Below are 18,950 nucleotides of genomic sequence, written 5' to 3'. Positions count from 1 at the left end.
GTTCTAGCTCTTAGCTAGGTATTATGGTGTTGGGGCAAGCCTGAAAGAGGTGGTCATTCTTCTTTCTAATTGCCCTGATAATACAAGCAGCGTGGAAGCCTGTAATGCAGAGATGTTTTATGCCGTGTGTGGGAAGAAGTTTACAGTAATTGTTTAATGCCTCACAGGAAGTACATGTTTTTATCTGAATGACATGTTCTAGGTAAAAGGTGCAGAGAGATTATAAATATCAAGCTTATCATGCATAGCATGTCTGAACATAGTGCACCAAGCAAGAGGGTTTGAAATTTCCTCCGGGTTGTGGGTGACCCACTTGGGCAATGTAGAAGTGAGGATCCTAATCTGTGTGACAAGAACCTTGGCAGCACAGCCTGTAACATTCAAAATGGCAGAAAAATCTTGTGCCTTCACTTCCGTTATCCTGCCTTTGTTTAGTCTTGTCAGTCCATCCAGGGTCATGAATGTCTTAGCCAAGAAATGTTGGTAAATACAGAAAGTGTGTGCTAATGTAGAAGACAAATTTCACTATAAATGCAACATTGTTAATTTTTCTTTTATTCATGGAGCTGTCAGAACAAACAGGCATGGATATATATATATAGAGAGAGAGAGAGACAGAATTTTCGCTGTTGTTGCCTAGGCTGGAGTGCAGTGGTGTGATCTTGGCTCACTGCAACCTCTGCCTCCTGGGTTCAAGTGATTCTCCTACCTCAGCCTCCCGAGTAGCTGACGTTACAAGCATACGCCAGCATGCCTGGCTAATTTTTGTATATTTAGTAGAGATGGGATTTCACCATGTTAGCCAGGCTGCTCTCGAACTCCTGACATCAGGTGATCCACCTGCCTTCGTCTCCCAAAGTGCTGGGATTACAGGTGTGAGCCACCACACCTGGCCAAACATTGGGTATGTAATTTATAAATTGCTTGGAGACCTGCCAGCTGGGAAGCCAGCATTTTCTTGAACACTTTCTGACACGAGATGGCACAATGAAAGAGGCCTTGAATCTTTCCATTTATTAGAAAATTCTACATAGAGTTGTAATATTGTTAATGTTATTTCCATCCACTCATGATGGCTTTACCCTCTGGAGATAAAAACATTAAATCTAGTATCATTTTGAGGGCAATTTTTATGTATTTCTTGAAAAAAAAAAGACCATGCTTTACCAATATCTTGCTTTCTTCTAAATTGCATTCTCTGTTTGGTAGCCAATCACCTTTGACGTTACATTCATCTGGTCATACATTATTCCGTTTGTCCTGGGATTCTCAATTACTTTATTAACTTTAAAAATGTGTATATGCTTCTTTGATGAATGAATGTTCATAGAATTCTATATATAGGAACTGCTATCTGGGTCAGACCATCCCATGATTTTGTCCCCAATAATAATAATCAGCTATTTCTTGACGAGAAAAGATTGCCTGATGCGCTCCTCCACACACACACACACACATACACACACACACACACGAACGGTAATTTGACAAATATGTGTTACCTGTTGTATGCCAAATACTATACAATGAACTAGTAATAGGAACCTATATAAGACAGAGCTTACAATTTAGTGAGAGAGGCAAATTTTTGTATAGATGATTTCAATACCTTTTGCTTACTCATAAAATTCAGCACTGAGAATCAATCATTTATGAACTTATTTTAACCTTTTGGAAACCTCCTTCTAGTGTGTGTTTTTCTCTTCCTTGAAACTCAAGAGGGTAAATCTAATAATCTATAGCATTTTATGTTGATTCTAAAAGTTTCCTCTTCACATTTCAAGAGGTATATCCTAGTTCTGTTCTACTTGAAATTATTGAACAAGTTAGCTCTATCTATGTTCTTATGGTAACCTGATACAATAAAAATAATAACACGTTTACAACTGTATAGCAACTTTCAAAGCATTTTCTCATTTGGTTCTCATAACAATCTACAATTACATTTTTCATAGCTAACGCCAGGGATAATATTGAAAAGGCCTTTCTGTACAACAGACCTACAGTCTCTAGAAAGACAACTCTTAATATCTTAAGTGGATATTAGTCATTTTATTTTCCTTTACACAAAAATTGTCCCTCTGGCAGGATGCCATCCTTCAATATGTTTGATAGGTTCAAATAGTGTTGAAATAAATAAAAACCAGAGGCTCCAGATCTCATTAGTAGATGTTTCCCCAGTCAACCACAGTTGGCTGGACCCTAGGTCCTACTGCCCGCCATGAATGGGTGTTGTATTTCCAGCTTACTGTAGCCTGCACTTGTCTCAAATATACATGTGTGAACTTCCACCCAGGTTGATTCTAACCTCTGGGCCATTACATCTTCTGATTTTGTGGCCTGAGGCAGCTCCTAAATAATAGACACAACATCTCAGTAGTTTTTATATCTCAGGCACTTTTTATGTTTTATAAATAGTAATTGTGGTGAGCTACTTTATTTTACTGAGGGAGGAAAACAACCAGGCAGAGATAATTCTTGTGTTTGCTAAAATGACTTACTAAGTAGACTTATAAAAAAAAATACCAAAAAGTTGGTTTACTGAAATGTGCCTGTAGTTTAGGGTCTTCATGGAGCTGTGTTACTTTTATTTTTAAGGCTTTGTTTTTTTAGATTAAAAATAATCTGGCACTCAAAATTTATTTTGAGTTCGTTTCCATTATATAAAACACATATCTACTTTATGACCTAATCTGATTAATATGTCTTTTTTTAGGTCACTGAAATGATTCTAGAAATGTCTCTTGAAGTTTGGTAAGTGTATTTATTTAGTTGGATGAGAAATATTGTGAGTGATCCACTAATTTATTTTAATTGTTAAAGAATTTTTTTATATATAATTCTGCAGCTGTGAACATATAGAAGTGTATTGTTTGCTTTTCTTTAGTTATCTGTTAATAGCTACAAAATCTTTACAAACATTCTTATATTCATTATACTTATATTTTAATATGCTTTGCTTATTTTTCCAATAGTTTCATGGTCATATAATATTGTTAGGATAAGTGCTTTTTGAGAGAGTCCTCCCTCTAGTCGTACATCTATTCCCATAGAAATGAATGCAGTTATTTAAGCGCCTCTTCTATTGTTGATTCAGGTAGATATTCAAAAACATGGAAGTGGACTTAAACAGGAAACTGTAATAATTTTTATAGAGGAAAAACTGAAAATTGAGACTGATTTTATTCATAGTGACCCAGCCGGACTACTACTAATAATGTTCCATGAGGCATGCTGCTCTTTCAAAATGGCCTCCAAAAATGAACATTAGGGAATCATGTACTTATTTTCAAATGGCGAATTTTAGGGGAGGCCTTGATCTAACTGATCTCTGACGTAATAATGAGTTCCCTTAACCTCTCTGCATCTCTTTGAACTTCCCTGTTGAACTTGATTTGACCAAAGTTATTAGTACATATTTTACACAAATGCCACGAAAACAAAGTGAACATTTTCACATCTGGTGATTTGGCAAATGCATGATAATAGGTACACTGGGTTTAGGCGTTTATTTATTGTATTTTGATCCCTGGAACATGTGGATTTGACTTAGTACATGCTTGGCATAAATGTCCACAACCTGTTAATATATGTCAGCAAATATCAAAGAATAGTCCAAGTTATTGTGTTGTATTATTTTGTATTAAGTTCATTCTTGCGTAAAAGTGGTATATTTTGGCATGAGATTAGAAACACTTGTTATTTGACTGACTATGGAAGTAATGCTTTTGTTTGGTGGGGAATAGTCTTCACTGAGGTAATTAGGACCATATTTTCATAATATTAAAAACTTCTTTTTTTATATGTTAATTTATGTCAGCTCTATAATAGAAATTGTTTTCAAAGAAAAATTCAATTTATTCAAAGAAAAATTTTCCATGTCATGCCTTCTATTAAAAATAACATAAAACCAAGAAAGAATTAATTAGAAAGTTAAAAATAATGCATAAAAGTAAATTAACCATAATTCTACTACTGAATTTATAAAATTACTCTGAATTTTTTGAATTTTCATCCAGATTTTAAAAACTGATATCCTTAAAACATCTAGGTCATTATACTGTTCAAAAATTTGTTTAAAATCATGATTCTTTTTTAAAAATTATATATAACAGTATATTACAGAGAACATGACTTCCAGAACAATAAGACCTAGATTTAAATCTACTACTTGCTAATTATGTTAGTGATTGATAGATTTCTAATCACTTTTTTACTCACTGGTAAAATAAGAAAAGAATACTTTCTAAGCATATCACTCTGATTAAATGAGGTGTTCTTTCTAAAGAGTATGCATACAATAGGAAATTTCCATACATGTATACCACATGTTAATAATGGTACTGCTTGTTATAGTTTACATTACATTACATTGGAAATTATTTCAATGTTTATGGATAAATAGATTATAGTATACTCATATAATGAAAATACTACATAATAGTGAAAATGTTTGAATTACTTTTATTTATATAAGCACAGTTGATTCTCAAAAAAAGTGTTCACTGGAAAAAATAATTTGCGCTGATAGCATTTATAAAAAAACTAAAAACCTGCAAAATGAATACCTTATTTAGGGACATAAATATATATTGTAAAATTATAAACATATATAGAATGATGAAGATTAAATTTAAGTAGTGATTACCTTTAAGGAACAGAAAAGGAAATAAAGTTGAGGAGGTGTCGTAAAGGCAACTGTACAGGTAAGATTTTAATTTCTTACAGTATTTAGAAGATACCTAACCTAATATGTCACTATAAAGAATAGTAAAGAAAAGAATGTAGCCCAAGATTAGACTTAAAAAATGTTCACTTGGCTGGGCATGGTGGCTCATGCCTGTAATCCCAGCACTTATGAGGGCGAGGTGGGTGGATTACCTGAGGTCAGGAGTTCCAGACCAGCCTGACCAACATGGAGAAACCCTGTCTCTACTAAAAATACAAAATTAGCCAGTAATTTATATGTACATATATATGTATGTATACCAGCTGCCTGTAATGCCAGCTACTCGGGAGGCCAAGGTAGGAGAATCACTTGAACCAGGGAGGTGTAGGTTGCAGTGAGCCGAGATGGTGCCACTGCACTTCAGCCTGACCAAGAAGAGTGACACTTTGTCAAAAAAAAAAAAAAAAGTTAACTCACTATCTTACTCTTTTCCCCTTTGTTACATAATTTCCAAAATCAAATTTAATAATTATATAACCCAATACTTTTATATACAGTTCAACAACCATTTCTTTAAATGATCTTTAAAAAATTTTTGGTTACTTCCCTTAAAATAGGTATCCAGAAATAGAATTATTAGGCCAAGAGGAATCTATATTCTAATTATTTTTTAACATTCCATATTGCTAATATGCCAAATTTGAATATTGCTTAATTGCTTTTAACAAACTTATATTCCCAAAATGGATGCATGAGAATATTAGTGTTATTTTACCTTTCTAGGACTCGAAAAAAGGAACTTAAAATATTTTAATATCATTTATTTTAATAACAGTATCATTTGAATTCACTAGTGAAATTAAATTTTTTTTGTTATTAATTCTACTTTCTCTTTTGTGAAGTACCTATATTGTCCTTTGGGAAGTAGTAATTAAACTATTATTTGTAATGGTCAAATATAACCATAAAGAACATAGCTCAGAGGCTTGGTCTCTTTCTGTATTTTACAAGGAAAAAATATACTGAACTAACTGAAATGAGATTTAAAATTGATTTACAATTAAGGTAAGGATTTTTATGAATGGTAAAGAGACAAACATTTTATTGATGATAATTCTTGACTTCTACATTTTGGATTTATTCACATTCCAACATAGGCTGACAGATTTTTAAAAAGTGTTTTTAAATTCAGTAGTTGGTATTTAGACTTAAGTATTAAGATATGTCTTATATGTTGCATGGTAAAAGTACATCACATGTTTACTCTGTGATCCTAACCTCTCAGAGCATTAGTTTTCTAATTTATAAAGCTGCAATATATAATAATATATTGTATAATAATGTGTAGTGATACTCCCATCGTTCTTGCAATGATTCATATGTAACACCTAATTGCTACTGCCTTTATTAGCAAGATAAAGTATATATAATTTAAGGGTTCTAAAGTCCTCTAGTGGTAAACTCATTTATGGTTATCTCAAGTTCTGTGATTAGAAGTTTCTTTCTTTGTTAGAGGGGGGCATCCATTAGACAAGGCAATTAATTAAGGCAATATTTCTGCAAGTATGTTCCTCAGAATGCTGGCTCTTTGGGATGTTAGAAAGTAATTTCGATGGTGGAATAGTGAAGGGTGGAGAGATAAGGGAAGGAATTCTTGGTCAAATAAGTTTGGGAGATCCTGTGCCAAACAAATATAAACGGGGTTCTTTACTGAAGCACTTCCCAGTCTTTGTTATAATAGTCAACTTATCAGGGGCTGTTTGCTCGTTTTATTTTATCTAAAGCATTGAAAAGTCCTTTTTCTCTGAAAACATGCTGTGGAAAATGCTGCTTTAAGATAGCCATCATTTTATCCTCTTATTTTAGGTCCCTTCTTAGGAAATGGCTTGAGGGAAGCAGTCAGCATGTATCAGTGTAGCTCCTAGGGACCTGGAAGAGCTAGCTGGATGGAAAACCAGACCACTGGGAGCATTGGCTCATGACTTTATCTGTTTGGTATTACAGCTCATGCCCAGACCTACGATTTAGTATGGCTCTGTGTGATCAGGAGAAGACTTTCAGACAACAAAGAAAAGAACACATAAGGGAGAGCATGAAGAAACTCTTGGGTCCAAAGAATAGTGAAGGATTGCATTCTGCACGTGATGTGAGTTGGAAATTTTTCAAGTGCTACTATACTTTAGTAATAATTTAGCTTGGACAATTTCCCCAATAATTTTACCCAAATATGACAATATTGAGATTGAGCATTATTCCTTTAGCTTTTTAAGGTAAGGTAAGTGATTTGTAAATGAAAACTCTTTGAGGAAGGTCATCACAAATGGTGCCCTCGTTGGTAATATTTATCGGCTATAGTTTTTATTTTTATTTTTACTTTATATTTTGGAGCAGTGTTAAGTTCACAATAAAATCGAGCCAAAAGCACAGAGAGTTCCAATATGCTTCTTCTCCCTGCAAAACGTCCCAAGTTTAGTCAGGTTCTCCAGAGAAACAGAACCAAAAGTTATACACAGTAGATACGAGGCTTACATGATCATGGAGGCCAAGCAGTCGCACGATATGCCGTCTGCAAGCTGAAGAACCAGGAAAGCCCATGGTGCAATTTAGTCCAAGACAAAGGTGCACCAGTGGAGTAACTCCCAGTCAGAGGCTGGGCAGTTGGAGGGGGAGGTGGGAGTCTTGAAGTCTGAAGGTAGGAGAACCCGGAGCAACAATGTCTAAAGGCAGGAGAAAAGGGATGTCTCAGCTCAAGGACAGAGAGACAATTGCCCGCCTTCCACCTTTCTGTTCTCCTCAGGCCCTCCAAGGATGGAATGATGTGCACACCCGTTGGCAAGGGTGGGTCTTTATTCAGTGTGCTGATTCACTTGTTTTTCTTTGGAAAACACCCTCATTAGCACCCCCAGAAAGAATGTTTTTCTAGTGATCTGAGTATCCTTTAGTCTGGTCAGGCTGATAAAGAAAATTAACCATTATACTCCCTAACTGTCAACATCCCACACCAGAGTGGTACATTTGTTACAATCAATGAACCCACATTGACACATCATTATCATCCAAGTCCATAGTTTACGCTAGGCTCACTGCTGGTGGTCTACATTTTATGGGGTTTGGACAAATGTGTAATGACATGCATCCACCATCATAGTATCATACACAGTAGTTCACTGTCCTAAAAATCCTCTGTGCTCCACCTATTCATCTCTCCTCCCTGCCCCTGGACCACTGATACTTTTACTGTCTCCATAGCTTTGCCTTTTGTCAGTTTGCCTGATGTCGTATAGTTGGAATCATACAGTATGTAGCCTTTCCAGATAGGCTTCTTTCACTTAGTAATACGAATTTAAGTTTCCTCCATGTCTTTTCATGGTTTGGATAGCGCATTTCATTTTAGTACTAAATAATATTCCATTGTCTGGATGTACCAAATTTTATTTACTTATTTATATATATGTATATTATATACATATATACGTATATATGTATATAATATACATAAATATATACGTATATATGTATATTATATACGTATATATGTATATAATACATACATGTATACATATATGTATATATGTATATTATATACATATATGTGTATATGTAGATACGTATATATGTATAATATACATATATACGTATCTACATATGTATATAATATATATAAGGCATACTTATGCATAAAAGAGTATTGATTTTATCAATAGGGAAAGTTTAGTCTCAAATATAAAAGGATTAAAATTACTTAATTTAAATGTAGGCTTAAACTGTGGAAATCATCATTATGGAACAAGAAGAAAATGCCATAAATCTTGTTAATGATAATGCAGTTAATAAATATAGGCAAATGTGGGCCGGGCACGGTGGCTCATGCTTGGAATCCCAGCACTTTGGGAGGCCGAGGTGGGCGGATCACGAGGTCAGGAGATCGAGACCACGGTGAAACCCCGTCTCTACTAAAAATACAAAAAAAAAAAAATTAGCTGGGCGTGGTGGCGGGCGCCTGTAGTCCCAGCTACTCGGAGAGGCTGAGGCAGGAGAATGGCCTGAACCTGGGAGGCGGAGCTTGCAGTGAGCCGAGATTGCGCCACTGCACTCCAGCCTGGGCCACAGAGCGAGACTCCGTCTCAAAAAAAAAATAAAATAAAAATAAATGTAGGCAAATGTGATGGGGAGAAGAAAGAAAATGTTCCAAATTCTTTATATTTTGTGGTAGAGTTAAATGATATTTAAAATTGATCAAACTGAAGGATCCTACTTTCAATATTTGTTTATATTTGTATTCTCTATTTCTCTATAATTAGGATTATAAAAATCATTAAGATGAAGAAATGATTTATAATCCTAATTATGGAGAAATACTGGAATATAAATATAAACAAATATTGAAAGTAAAATCCTTCAATTATAGTTTTTTTCTTTCCTTAAATTCCAGTAAAATGTAATATCCTTTATTACTCAAACATATATCTTATAATCTACTTTTTGGCTATCTATCCATTCATTTATTTCATCTATGTATCTATCAATCACCTATCTAATGGGTTTATCTATTTCTCTCTATATATATCTGTCCATCTTTCTATCTGAAACCTACAAAGATTAATTCCTGCAATGATGCTCATCAAATGATAATGAAGTTTCTTGTTAGTGACGTATCAGGTAATTTTTTACTTATTTATTTAGTTGAGCTTTCCTGTTAATTGAATATGTCAAATGAATATAATTTATTTTCATAGAAATAATATTTTAATTAAATACATAAGTAAACATATATGTGCATAGTCTTGTACACTCTTGAATTATTTCTTGTAGGAATTAATTTCATTAAGTTTTATATAAAATAATTTCATAAATAAATTAATTTCTTGGAATTCATTCTTTTTTTTTTATTATACTTTAGGTTTTAGGGTACATGTGCACAATGTGCAGGTTTGTTACATATGTATCCATGTGCCATGTTGATTTCCTGCACCCATCATCTCGTCATTTAGCATTAGGTATATCTCCTAATGCTGTCCCTCCCCTCTCCCCCCACCCCACAACAGTCCCCGGAGTGTGATGTTCCCCTTCCTGTGTCCATGAGTTCTCATTGTTCAATTCCCACCTATGAGGGAGAACATGCGGTGTTTGGTTTTTCGTCCTTGCGATAGTTTACTGAGAATGATGTTTTCCAGTTTCATCCATGTCCCTACAAAGGACATGAACTCATCATTTTTTATGGCTGCATAGTATTCCATGGTGTATATGTGCCACATTTTCTTAATCCAGTCTATTGTTGTTGGACATTTGGGTTGGTTCCAACTCTTTGCTATTGTGAATAGTGCCACAATAAACATACGTGTGCATGTGTCTTTATAGCAGCATGATTTATAGTCCTTTGGGTATATACCCAGTAATGGGATGGCTGGGTCAAATGGTATTTCTAGTTCTAGATCCCTGAGGAATCGCCACACTGACTTCCACAATGGTTGAACTAGTTTACAGTCCCACCAACAGTGTAAAATTGTTCCTATTTCTCCACATCCTCTCCAGCACCTGTTGTTTCCTGATTTTTTAATGATGGCCATTCTAACTGGTGTGAGATGGTATCTCACTGTGGTTTTGATTTGCATTTCTCTGATGGCCAGTGATGACGAGCATTTCTTCATGTGTTTTTTGGCTGCATAAATGTCTTCTTTTGAGAAGTGTCTGTTCATGTCCTTTGCCCACTTTTTGATGGGGTTGTTTGTTTTTTTCTTGTAAATTTGTTTGAGTTCATTGTAGATTCTGGATATTAGCCCTTTGTCAGATGAGTAGGTTGCAAAAATTTTCTCCCATTCTGTAGGTTGCCTGTTCACTCTGATGGTAGTTTCTTTTGCTGTGCAGAAGCTCTTTAGTTAAATTAGATCCCATTTGTCAATTTTGGCTTTTGTTGCCATTGCTTTTGGTGTTTTAGACATGAAGTCCTTGCCCACGCCTATGTCCTGAATGGTATTGCCTAGGTTTTCTTGTAGGATTTTAATGGTTTTAGGTCTAACATGTAAGTCTTTAATCCATCTTGAATTAATTTTTGTATAAGGTGTAAGGAAGGGATCCAGTTTCAGCTTTCTACATATGGCTAGCCAGTTTTCCCAGCACCATTTATTAAATAGGGAATCCTTTCCCCATTTCTTGTTTTTGTCGGGTTTGTCAAAGATCAGATAGTTGTAGATATGCGGCATCATTTCTGGGGGCTCTGTTATGTTCCATTGATCTATGTCTCTGTTGTGGTACCAGTACCATGCTGTTTTGGTTACTGTAGCCTTGTAGTATAGTTTGAAGTCAGGTAGCGTGATGCCTCCAGCTTTGTTCTTTTGGCTTAGGATTGACTTGGTGATGCGGGCTCTTTTTTGGTTCCATATGAACCTTAAAGTAGTTTTTTCCAATTCTGTGAAGAAAGTCATTGGTAGCTTGATGGGGATGGCATTGAATCTATAAATTACCTTGGGCAGTATGGCCATTTTCACGATATTGATTCTTCCAACCCATGAGCATGGAATGTTCTTCCATTTGTTTGTATCCTGTTTTATTTCATTGAGCAGTGGTTTGTAGTTCTCCTTGAAGAGGTCCTTCACATCCCTTGTAAGTTGGATTCCTAGGTATTTTATTCTCTTTGAAGCAATTGTGAATGGGAGTTCACTCATGATTTGGCTCTCTGTTCGTCTGTGATTGGTGTACAAGAATGCTTGTGATTTTTGTACATTGATTTTGTATCCTGAGACTTTGCTGAAGTTGCTAATCAGCTTAAGGAGGTTTTGGGCTGAGACAGTGGGGTTTTCTAGATATACAATCATGTCATCTGCAAACAGGGACAGTTTGACTTCCTCTTTTCCTAATTGAATACCCTTTATTTCCTTCTCCTGCCTGATTGCTCTGGCCAGAACTTCCAGCACTATGTTGAATAGGAGCGGTGAGAGAGGGCATCCCTGTCTTGTGCCAGTTTTCAGAGGGAATGCTTCCAGTTTTTGCCCATTCAGTATGATATTGGCTGTGGGTTTGTCGTAGATAGCTCTTATTATTTTGAGATACGTCCCATCAATACCTAATTTATTGAGAGTTTTTAGCATGAAGGGTTGTTGAATTTTGTCAAAGGTCTTTTCTGCATCTATTGAGATAATCACGTGGTTTTTGTCTTTGGTTCTGTTTATATGCTGGGTTACATTTATTGATTTGCATATGTTGAACCAGCCTTGCATCCCAGGGATGAAGCCCACTTGATTATGGTGGATAAGCTTTTTGATGTGCTGCTGGATTCGGTTTGCCAGTATTTTATTGAGGATTTTTGCATCAATGTTCATCAAGGATATTGGTCTGAAATTCTCTTTTTTGGTTATGTCTCTGCCAGGCTTTGGTATCAGGACGATGCTGGCTTCATAAAATGTGTTAGGGAGGATTCCCTCTTTTTCTATCAATTGGAATAGTTTCAGAAGGAATGGTACCAGTTCCTCCTTGTACCTCTGGTAGAATTCAGCTGTGAATCCATCAGGTCCTGGACTCTTTTTGGTTGGTAAGCTATTGATTATTGCCACAATTTCAGAACCTGTTATTGGTCTATTCAGAGATTCAACTTCTTCCTGATTTAGTCTTGGGAGTGTGTATGTGTTGAGGAATTTATCCATTTCTTCTAGATTTTCTAGTTTATTTGCATAGACGTGTTTGTAGTATTCTCTGATGGTAGATTGTATTTCTGTGGGATCAGTGGTGATATCCCCTTTTTCATTTTTTATTGCATCTATTTGATTCTTCTCTCTTTTCTTCTTTATTAGTCTTGCTAGCGGTCTATCAATTTTGTTGATCTTTTCAAAAAACCAGCTCCTGGATTCATTAATTTTTTGAAGGGTTTTTTGTGTCTCTATTTCCTTCAGTTCTGCTCCGATTTTAGTTATTTCTAGCCTTCTGCTAGCTTTTGAATGTGTTTGCTTTTGCTTTTCTAGTTCTTTTAATTGTGATGTTAGGGTGTCAATTTTGGATCTTTCCTGCTTTCTCTTGTGGGCATTTAGTGCTATAAATTTCCCTCTACACACTGCTTTGAACGTGTCTCAGAGATTCTGGTATGTTGTGTCTTTGTTCTCGTTGGTTTCAAAGAACATCTTTATTTCTGCCTTCATTTCATTATGTACCCAATAGTCATTCAGGAGCAGGTTGTTCAGTTTCCATGTAGTTGAGCGGTTTTGAGTGAGTTTCTTAATCCTGAGTTCTAGTTTGATTGCACCGTGGTCTGAGAGACAGTTTGTTATAATTTCTGTTCTTTTACGTTTGCTGAGGAGAGCTTTACTTCCAACTATGTGGTCCATTTTGGAATAGGTGTGGTGTGGTGCTGAAAAAAATGTATATTCTGTTGATTTGGGGTAGAGAGTTCTGTAGATGTCTATTAGGTCCACTTTGTGTAGAGCTGAGTTCAATTCCTGGATATCCTTGTTAACTTTCTGTCTCGTTGATCTGTCTAATGCTGACAGTGGGGTGTTAAAATCTCCCATTATTATTGTGTGGGAGTTTAAGTCCCTTTGTAGGTCACTCAGGACTTGCTTTATGAATCTGGGTGCTCCTGTGTTGGGTGCATATATATTTAGGATAGTTAGCTCTTCTTGTTGAATTGATCCCTTTACCATTATGTAATGGCCTTCTTTGTCTCTTTTGATCTTTGTTGGTTTAAAGTCTATTTTATCAGAGACTAGGATTGCAACCCCTGCCTTTTTTTGTTTTCCATTTGCTTGATAGATCTTCCTCCATCCCTTTATTTTGAGTCTATGTGTGTCTCTGCATGTGAGATGGGTTTCCTGAATACAGCACACTGATGGGTCCTGACTCCTTATCCAGTTTGCCAATCTGTGTCTTTTAATTGGAGCATTTAGCCCATTTACATTTAACGTTAATATTGTTATGTGTGAATCTGATCCTGTCATTATGATGTTAGTTGGTTATTTTGCTCATTAGTTGATGCAGTTTCTTCCTAGCCTCGATGGTCTTTACAGTTTGGCATGTTTTTGCAGGGGCTGCTACCGGTTGTTCCTTTCCATGTTTAGTGCTTCCTTCAGGAGCTCTTTTAGGGCAGGCCTGGTGGTGACAAAATCTCTCAGCATTTGCTTGTCTGTAAAGTATTTTATTTCTCCTTCACTTATGTAGCTTAGTTTGGCTAGATAGGAAATTCTGGGTTGAAAATTCTTTTCTTTAAGAATGTTGAATATCGGCCCCCACTCTCTTCTGGCTTGTAGAGTTTCTGCCGAGAGATCAGCTGTTAGTCTGATGGGCTTCCCTTTGTGGGTAACCCAACCTTTCTCTCTGGCTGCCCTTAACATTTTTTCCTTCATTTCAACTTTGGTGAATCTGACAATTATGTGTCTTAGAGTTGCTCTTCTCGAGGAGTATCTTTGTGGCATTCTCTGTATTTCCTGAATCTGAATGTTGGCCTGCCTTGCTAGATTGGGGAAGTTCTCCTGGATAATATCTTGCAGAGTGTTTTCCAACTTGGTTCCATTCTCTCCGTCATTTTCAGGTACACCAATCAGACGTAGGTTTGGTCTTTTCACATAGTCCCAAATTTCTTGGAGGCTTTGTTCATTTCTTTTTATTCTTTTTTCTCTAAACTTCCCTTCTCACTTCATTTCGTTCATTTCATCTTCCATCAGCAATACCCTTTCTTCCAGTTGATCGTATCTGCTACTGAGGCTTCTGCAATCTTTGCGTAGTTCTCGAAACTTGGCTTTCAGCTCCGTCAGCTCCCTTAAGCCCTTCTCTCCATTCGTTATTCTAGTTATCCATTCTTCTAATTTTTTTTCAAAGTTTTTAACTTCTTTGCTATTGTTTTGAATTTCCTCCCATAGCTCAGTGTAGTTTGATTGTCTGAAGCCTTCTTCTCTCAACTTGTCAAAATCATCCTCCATCCAGCTTTGTTCCGTTGCTGGTGAGGAACTGTGTTCCTTTGGAGGAGGAGAGGTGCTCTGCTTTTTAGAGTTTCCAGTTTTTCTGCTCTGTTTTTTCCCCATCTTTGTGGTTTTATCTACTTTTGGTCTTTGAAGATGGTGATGTACAGATGGGTTTTTGGTGTGGATGTCCTTTCTGTTTGTTAGTTTTCCTTCTACCAGACAGGACCCTCAGCTGCAGATCTGTTGGAGTTTACTAGAGGTCCACTCCAGAACCTGTTTGGCTGGGTGTCAGCAGCGGTGGCTGCAGAACAGCGGATTTTCGTGAGACCACAAATTCAGCTGTCTGATAGTTCCTCTGGAAGTTTTGTCTCAGAGGAGTACCCGGCTGAGTGAGGTGTCAGTCTGTCCCTACTGGGGGTGTGCCTCCCAGTTAGGCTGCTCAGGGGTGAGGGACCCACTTTAGGAGGCAGTCTGTCCATTCTCAGATCTCCAGCTGCGTGCTGGGAGAACCACTACTCTCTTCAAAGCTGTCAGTCAGACAGGGACATTTAAGTCTGTGGAGGTTCCTGCTGACTTTTTGTTTGTCTGTGCCCTGCCCCCAGAGGTGGAGCCTACAGAGGCAGGCAGGCCTCCTTGAGCTGTGGTGGGCTCCACCCAGTTCGAGCTTCCTGGCTGCTTTGTTTACCTAAGCAAGCCTGGGCAATGGCAGGCGCCCCTCCCCCAGCCTCGCTGCTGCCTTGCAGCTTGATCTCAGACTGCTGTGCTAGCAATCAGCGAGACTCCATGGGCATAGGACCCTCCAAGCCAGGTGCGGGACACAATCTCCTAGTGTGCCATTTTCCAGGCTCGTTGGAAAAGCACAGTATTAGGGTGGGACTGACCCGATATTCCAGGTGCCGTCTGTTACCCCTTTCTTTGACTAGGAAAGGGAACTCCCTGACCCCTTGCGCTTCCCGAGTGAGGCAACGCCTCGCCCTGCTTCGGCTCGTGCACAGTACGCTTCACCAACTGTCCTGCACCCACTGTTTGGCACTCCCTAGTGAGATGAAACTGGTACCTCAAGCAGAAATGCAGAAATCACCCGTCTTCTGTTTCGCTCGGGCTGGGAGCTGGAGACCGGAGCTGTTCCTATTCGGCCATCTTGGCTCCTCCCCTCAGAATTCATTCTTGTAGGAATTTGAGATTATTGCAAATTAAGGTCAGGATACAGCTGGAAATGAGACATAAATTCTGAGTAAGGGAGCCAAATGATCACCCCTGTCCCACATGTGGTTGCAGATTTGCAAATATGTTTTAGGTGGGGGTAGGGTTCAAAAGCCAACTAACTGATGCTATAGTGACTTGTGTTGTTATGGGAGCAGACTCTAAAATGAGATGCTGCTTAAGGGGAATTTTTGCTTAAAGGAAACAGGAAAACTTCATTTAAGTTTATTTTAAAAAGAGAGACTTCTCTTCAATCTTGCGTCTTTTGTTTTGTTTTTTTTTAGAGACAGGGTCTTGCTTTGTTGCCCAGGCAGAAGTGCAGTAGCACAATCATAGCTCACTGCATCATCAAACTTCTGGGCTCAAGTGATCCTCTTTCCTCAGCCTCCTAATTAGCCAGGACTATGGGTGCATGCCACTACACCCAGAAAATTTATATATATATATATTTTTTTTTTCTAGAGATGGGGATCTTGCTATATTGCCCAGGTTGGTCTCAAACTCCTGAGGTCAAGCAATCCTTCCACCTCTGCCTGCCAAAGTGCTGGTGTAGCAGGACAAGCCACAGACAAAACCCCTCAGACACCAAGTTAAAGAAGGAAGGGGTTTATTTGGCCAGGAGCATCGGCAAGACTCCTGTCTCAAGAGCCGAGCTCCCTCAGTGAGTGATTCCTATCCCTTTTAAGGGCTCACAACTCTAAGGGGGTCCACTTGAGAGGGTCGTGATCGACTGAGCAAGCAGTGGGTACATGACTGGGGACTGCATGCACCAGTAATTAGAACAGAACAGAATAGCACAGGGATTTTCACAGTGCTTTTCTATACAATATCTGTAATCTATAGATAACATACTGATTAGGTCAGGGGTTGATGTTTAACTACCAGGCCTAGGGTGTGGTGCCAGGCTGTCTGCTTATGGATTTCATTTCTGCCTTTTAGTTTTTACTTCTTCTTTCTTTGGAGCCAGAAATTGTGCACAAGACAATATGAGGGGTGGTCTCCTCCCTTATATCCCCCCGCTTTGAGAATCTCACTCAATAGTGGGAGTTCTCACTTTCATTTTTACTACCCATGTCTTCTTGCAAGACAGATTGATAGTGATTCATATAGTACAATTGTGCTGAAGCATTTTGGTGAACTAAGGTAGCGATAATGCTTTTTATCATTTGAAGAAGTACAGGTAGCACACAAGGGAGCAGTAAGCAGGTTCCTGTTACTATTATAACTCTTATTACAAGAGTTTTAAATCCTCTAGTGCTGGGAACCATTTTCCAAACATGGCCCCAGGATCAAATCCATGCCACACTTGCACAGCCACATGTGCCAGTTTTGTCATATCTCTAACAATGTCTTCAACTACTTGCCCTTGATCATCTATGTGTAGACAGCAATTAGTAAGGTTAAATTTCCCACAGACCCCTCCTTTAGCTGCTAGCAAGTCGAGAGCCAATCTATTTTGATAGATAGCATTTCTCATCTGAGTTTCTTGCCAGGCCAGAATAGTCAAGGCTCTGCTGGTTTTATTAGTGATTATTTCTAAGACATCTTGTAACTGTATGATTTGGTTGATCATGTAAATGGGGGTCCGGTATCCCCACGAGCCAACTTGTGCCCAAGTAGCAGGCCCATAATATTGTATGATTCTCTCAGGGGGCCATTCATTATCTTTCTAATTTTTTATAGCTATGCTTCTCTTTTCACGGGAAGCATAGACAGGGATGCCCAGGAGTTCGCCTGTTTTTATGGGCAGTAGGAAGAAAGATGGTTTAATAGTTTCAAAAACACAACTACCTGCCCACTGGTCAGGTAATTTGGCATAAGCTGTATGCCCACATATCCAGTATAATGCAGTGGGGGCTGTCCATTCCCAGTGGGACTCCGGGTGGGTCCTCACAATTTGCAACTTTGGGAATTTACTGAATGGATTCCTCTCTGTGTGATTTGAGCTCCACGAAGTGACTGTTTTTGTGGTACCATTATACAGTTTCTGTCCCAGACAACTAAGTCGTCCTACGGGGTGAGTGAATTTTTTTCCTTCTCTAGCTATGCAATATTGTCCAATAATTGAGGCTTTTAGGACCAAAAATTATCAGGGTGATTCTTTTGAGCCGGGAATTCATCAGGAACTGGGTCTGTAGGTACTAATTCTCGGGCTTTCCTTGGCCATTGATCTCCCATTACAGTTCCTCCACATACATAACGTGAAGTGACATTGAGAGACTGGGCTACACGCTTGGCTAGTTGCAAAAACAAATTTCTTGTTTTTCCTAGAATTTCTGGTACTGGCACATTTAGTTCATCATAGAACGTTTGAAACACTGGCTCCGGAGAGCGTTCGTAAACTTCTCCGCAAACAAAGATATTTACTCGAGGATCCAACCCAGCCCCGTCGATTCCTAAGGTCACACGCTCCCCTTTTTTCCAGTGAGGATTAAGGGGATTGGTTATTACTAGCTCTAAGGGGTTACATTGTCCCTTAGTACAGGAAAGGTCATTCTTTCCTTTCTGAAGGTGGACTGGATCCTTTTCATTTTTTATCCAAGTGGCCCAAATGACATAAGACCAGTATCCACATTCATTTCCACACAGTCCTAATTCATGACAAATGTACTTATTTTTGGTCACATAGCCTTTTTCCCAACGAAAAGAGCCACATCCCCTTCCTAACTTATTGCTATTAATGATAGCACAGGCATCAAATTTCAAGATTATGCGTTTGGGCACCCCTTTTTCTTCTGTTCTGGCTAATACTTTACTTGTATCATTTATGAGTCCCCACCAGTCTTCAGTCCTTATTCTTATTTCAAAAAATGTGTACATGGGAGGTTCAGAGGGGTCATAACACGCATCTGGTCGGTGGTTTCCTGGGCTACATACCTTGTACTGAGTGTCATATAAACATGTTCCTTTTAGAGTTCCTAGGCATTCATAGTAACTATAGAACAGAAAGATTGTTTTAACTTGTTGCCCTACCTTGGTAATCTGATGTATACACTGAGAGCAGGCCTCTATGAGGGGAAAATCAGTGGAAGTTTCTACTGTACAAGTCCACATTATAAGGAAAATGAGTCCCATGATGATTGTCCTCATGCTTCGGCTGTGCGTAGACCAGTCAGCTTCCGGGTGTGACTGGAGCAGGGCTTGTCGTTCTCCTCAGAGTCACTTCTCAGGGGTTGTCCGGGCTTGGTTTTGCCTCC

At 38.1% G+C, this 18,950-nt stretch overlaps 1 protein-coding gene across 1 annotated transcript in view; it reads left to right on the top strand.

Annotated features, from left to right (window-relative positions):
- The window catches only part of PLA2G4A (phospholipase A2 group IVA), a 168,331-nt gene that overhangs the window by 76,748 nt on the left and 72,633 nt on the right, over window positions 1-18,950 (top strand). The window contains exons 6-7 of the mRNA XM_003264476.3: window positions 2,717-2,754; window positions 6,674-6,815. Of these exons, the coding sequence (XP_003264524.1) occupies window positions 2,717-2,754; window positions 6,674-6,815 (180 nt within the window). The remainder of the gene's footprint in view (window positions 1-2,716; window positions 2,755-6,673; window positions 6,816-18,950) is intronic.

This window comes from Nomascus leucogenys, chromosome 9 (assembly GCF_006542625.1).
Source record: "Nomascus leucogenys isolate Asia chromosome 9, Asia_NLE_v1, whole genome shotgun sequence".
NCBI classification, from domain to species: Eukaryota; Metazoa; Chordata; class Mammalia; order Primates; family Hylobatidae; genus Nomascus; species Nomascus leucogenys.
This window is presented reverse-complemented; position numbering and strand designations above follow the sequence as displayed.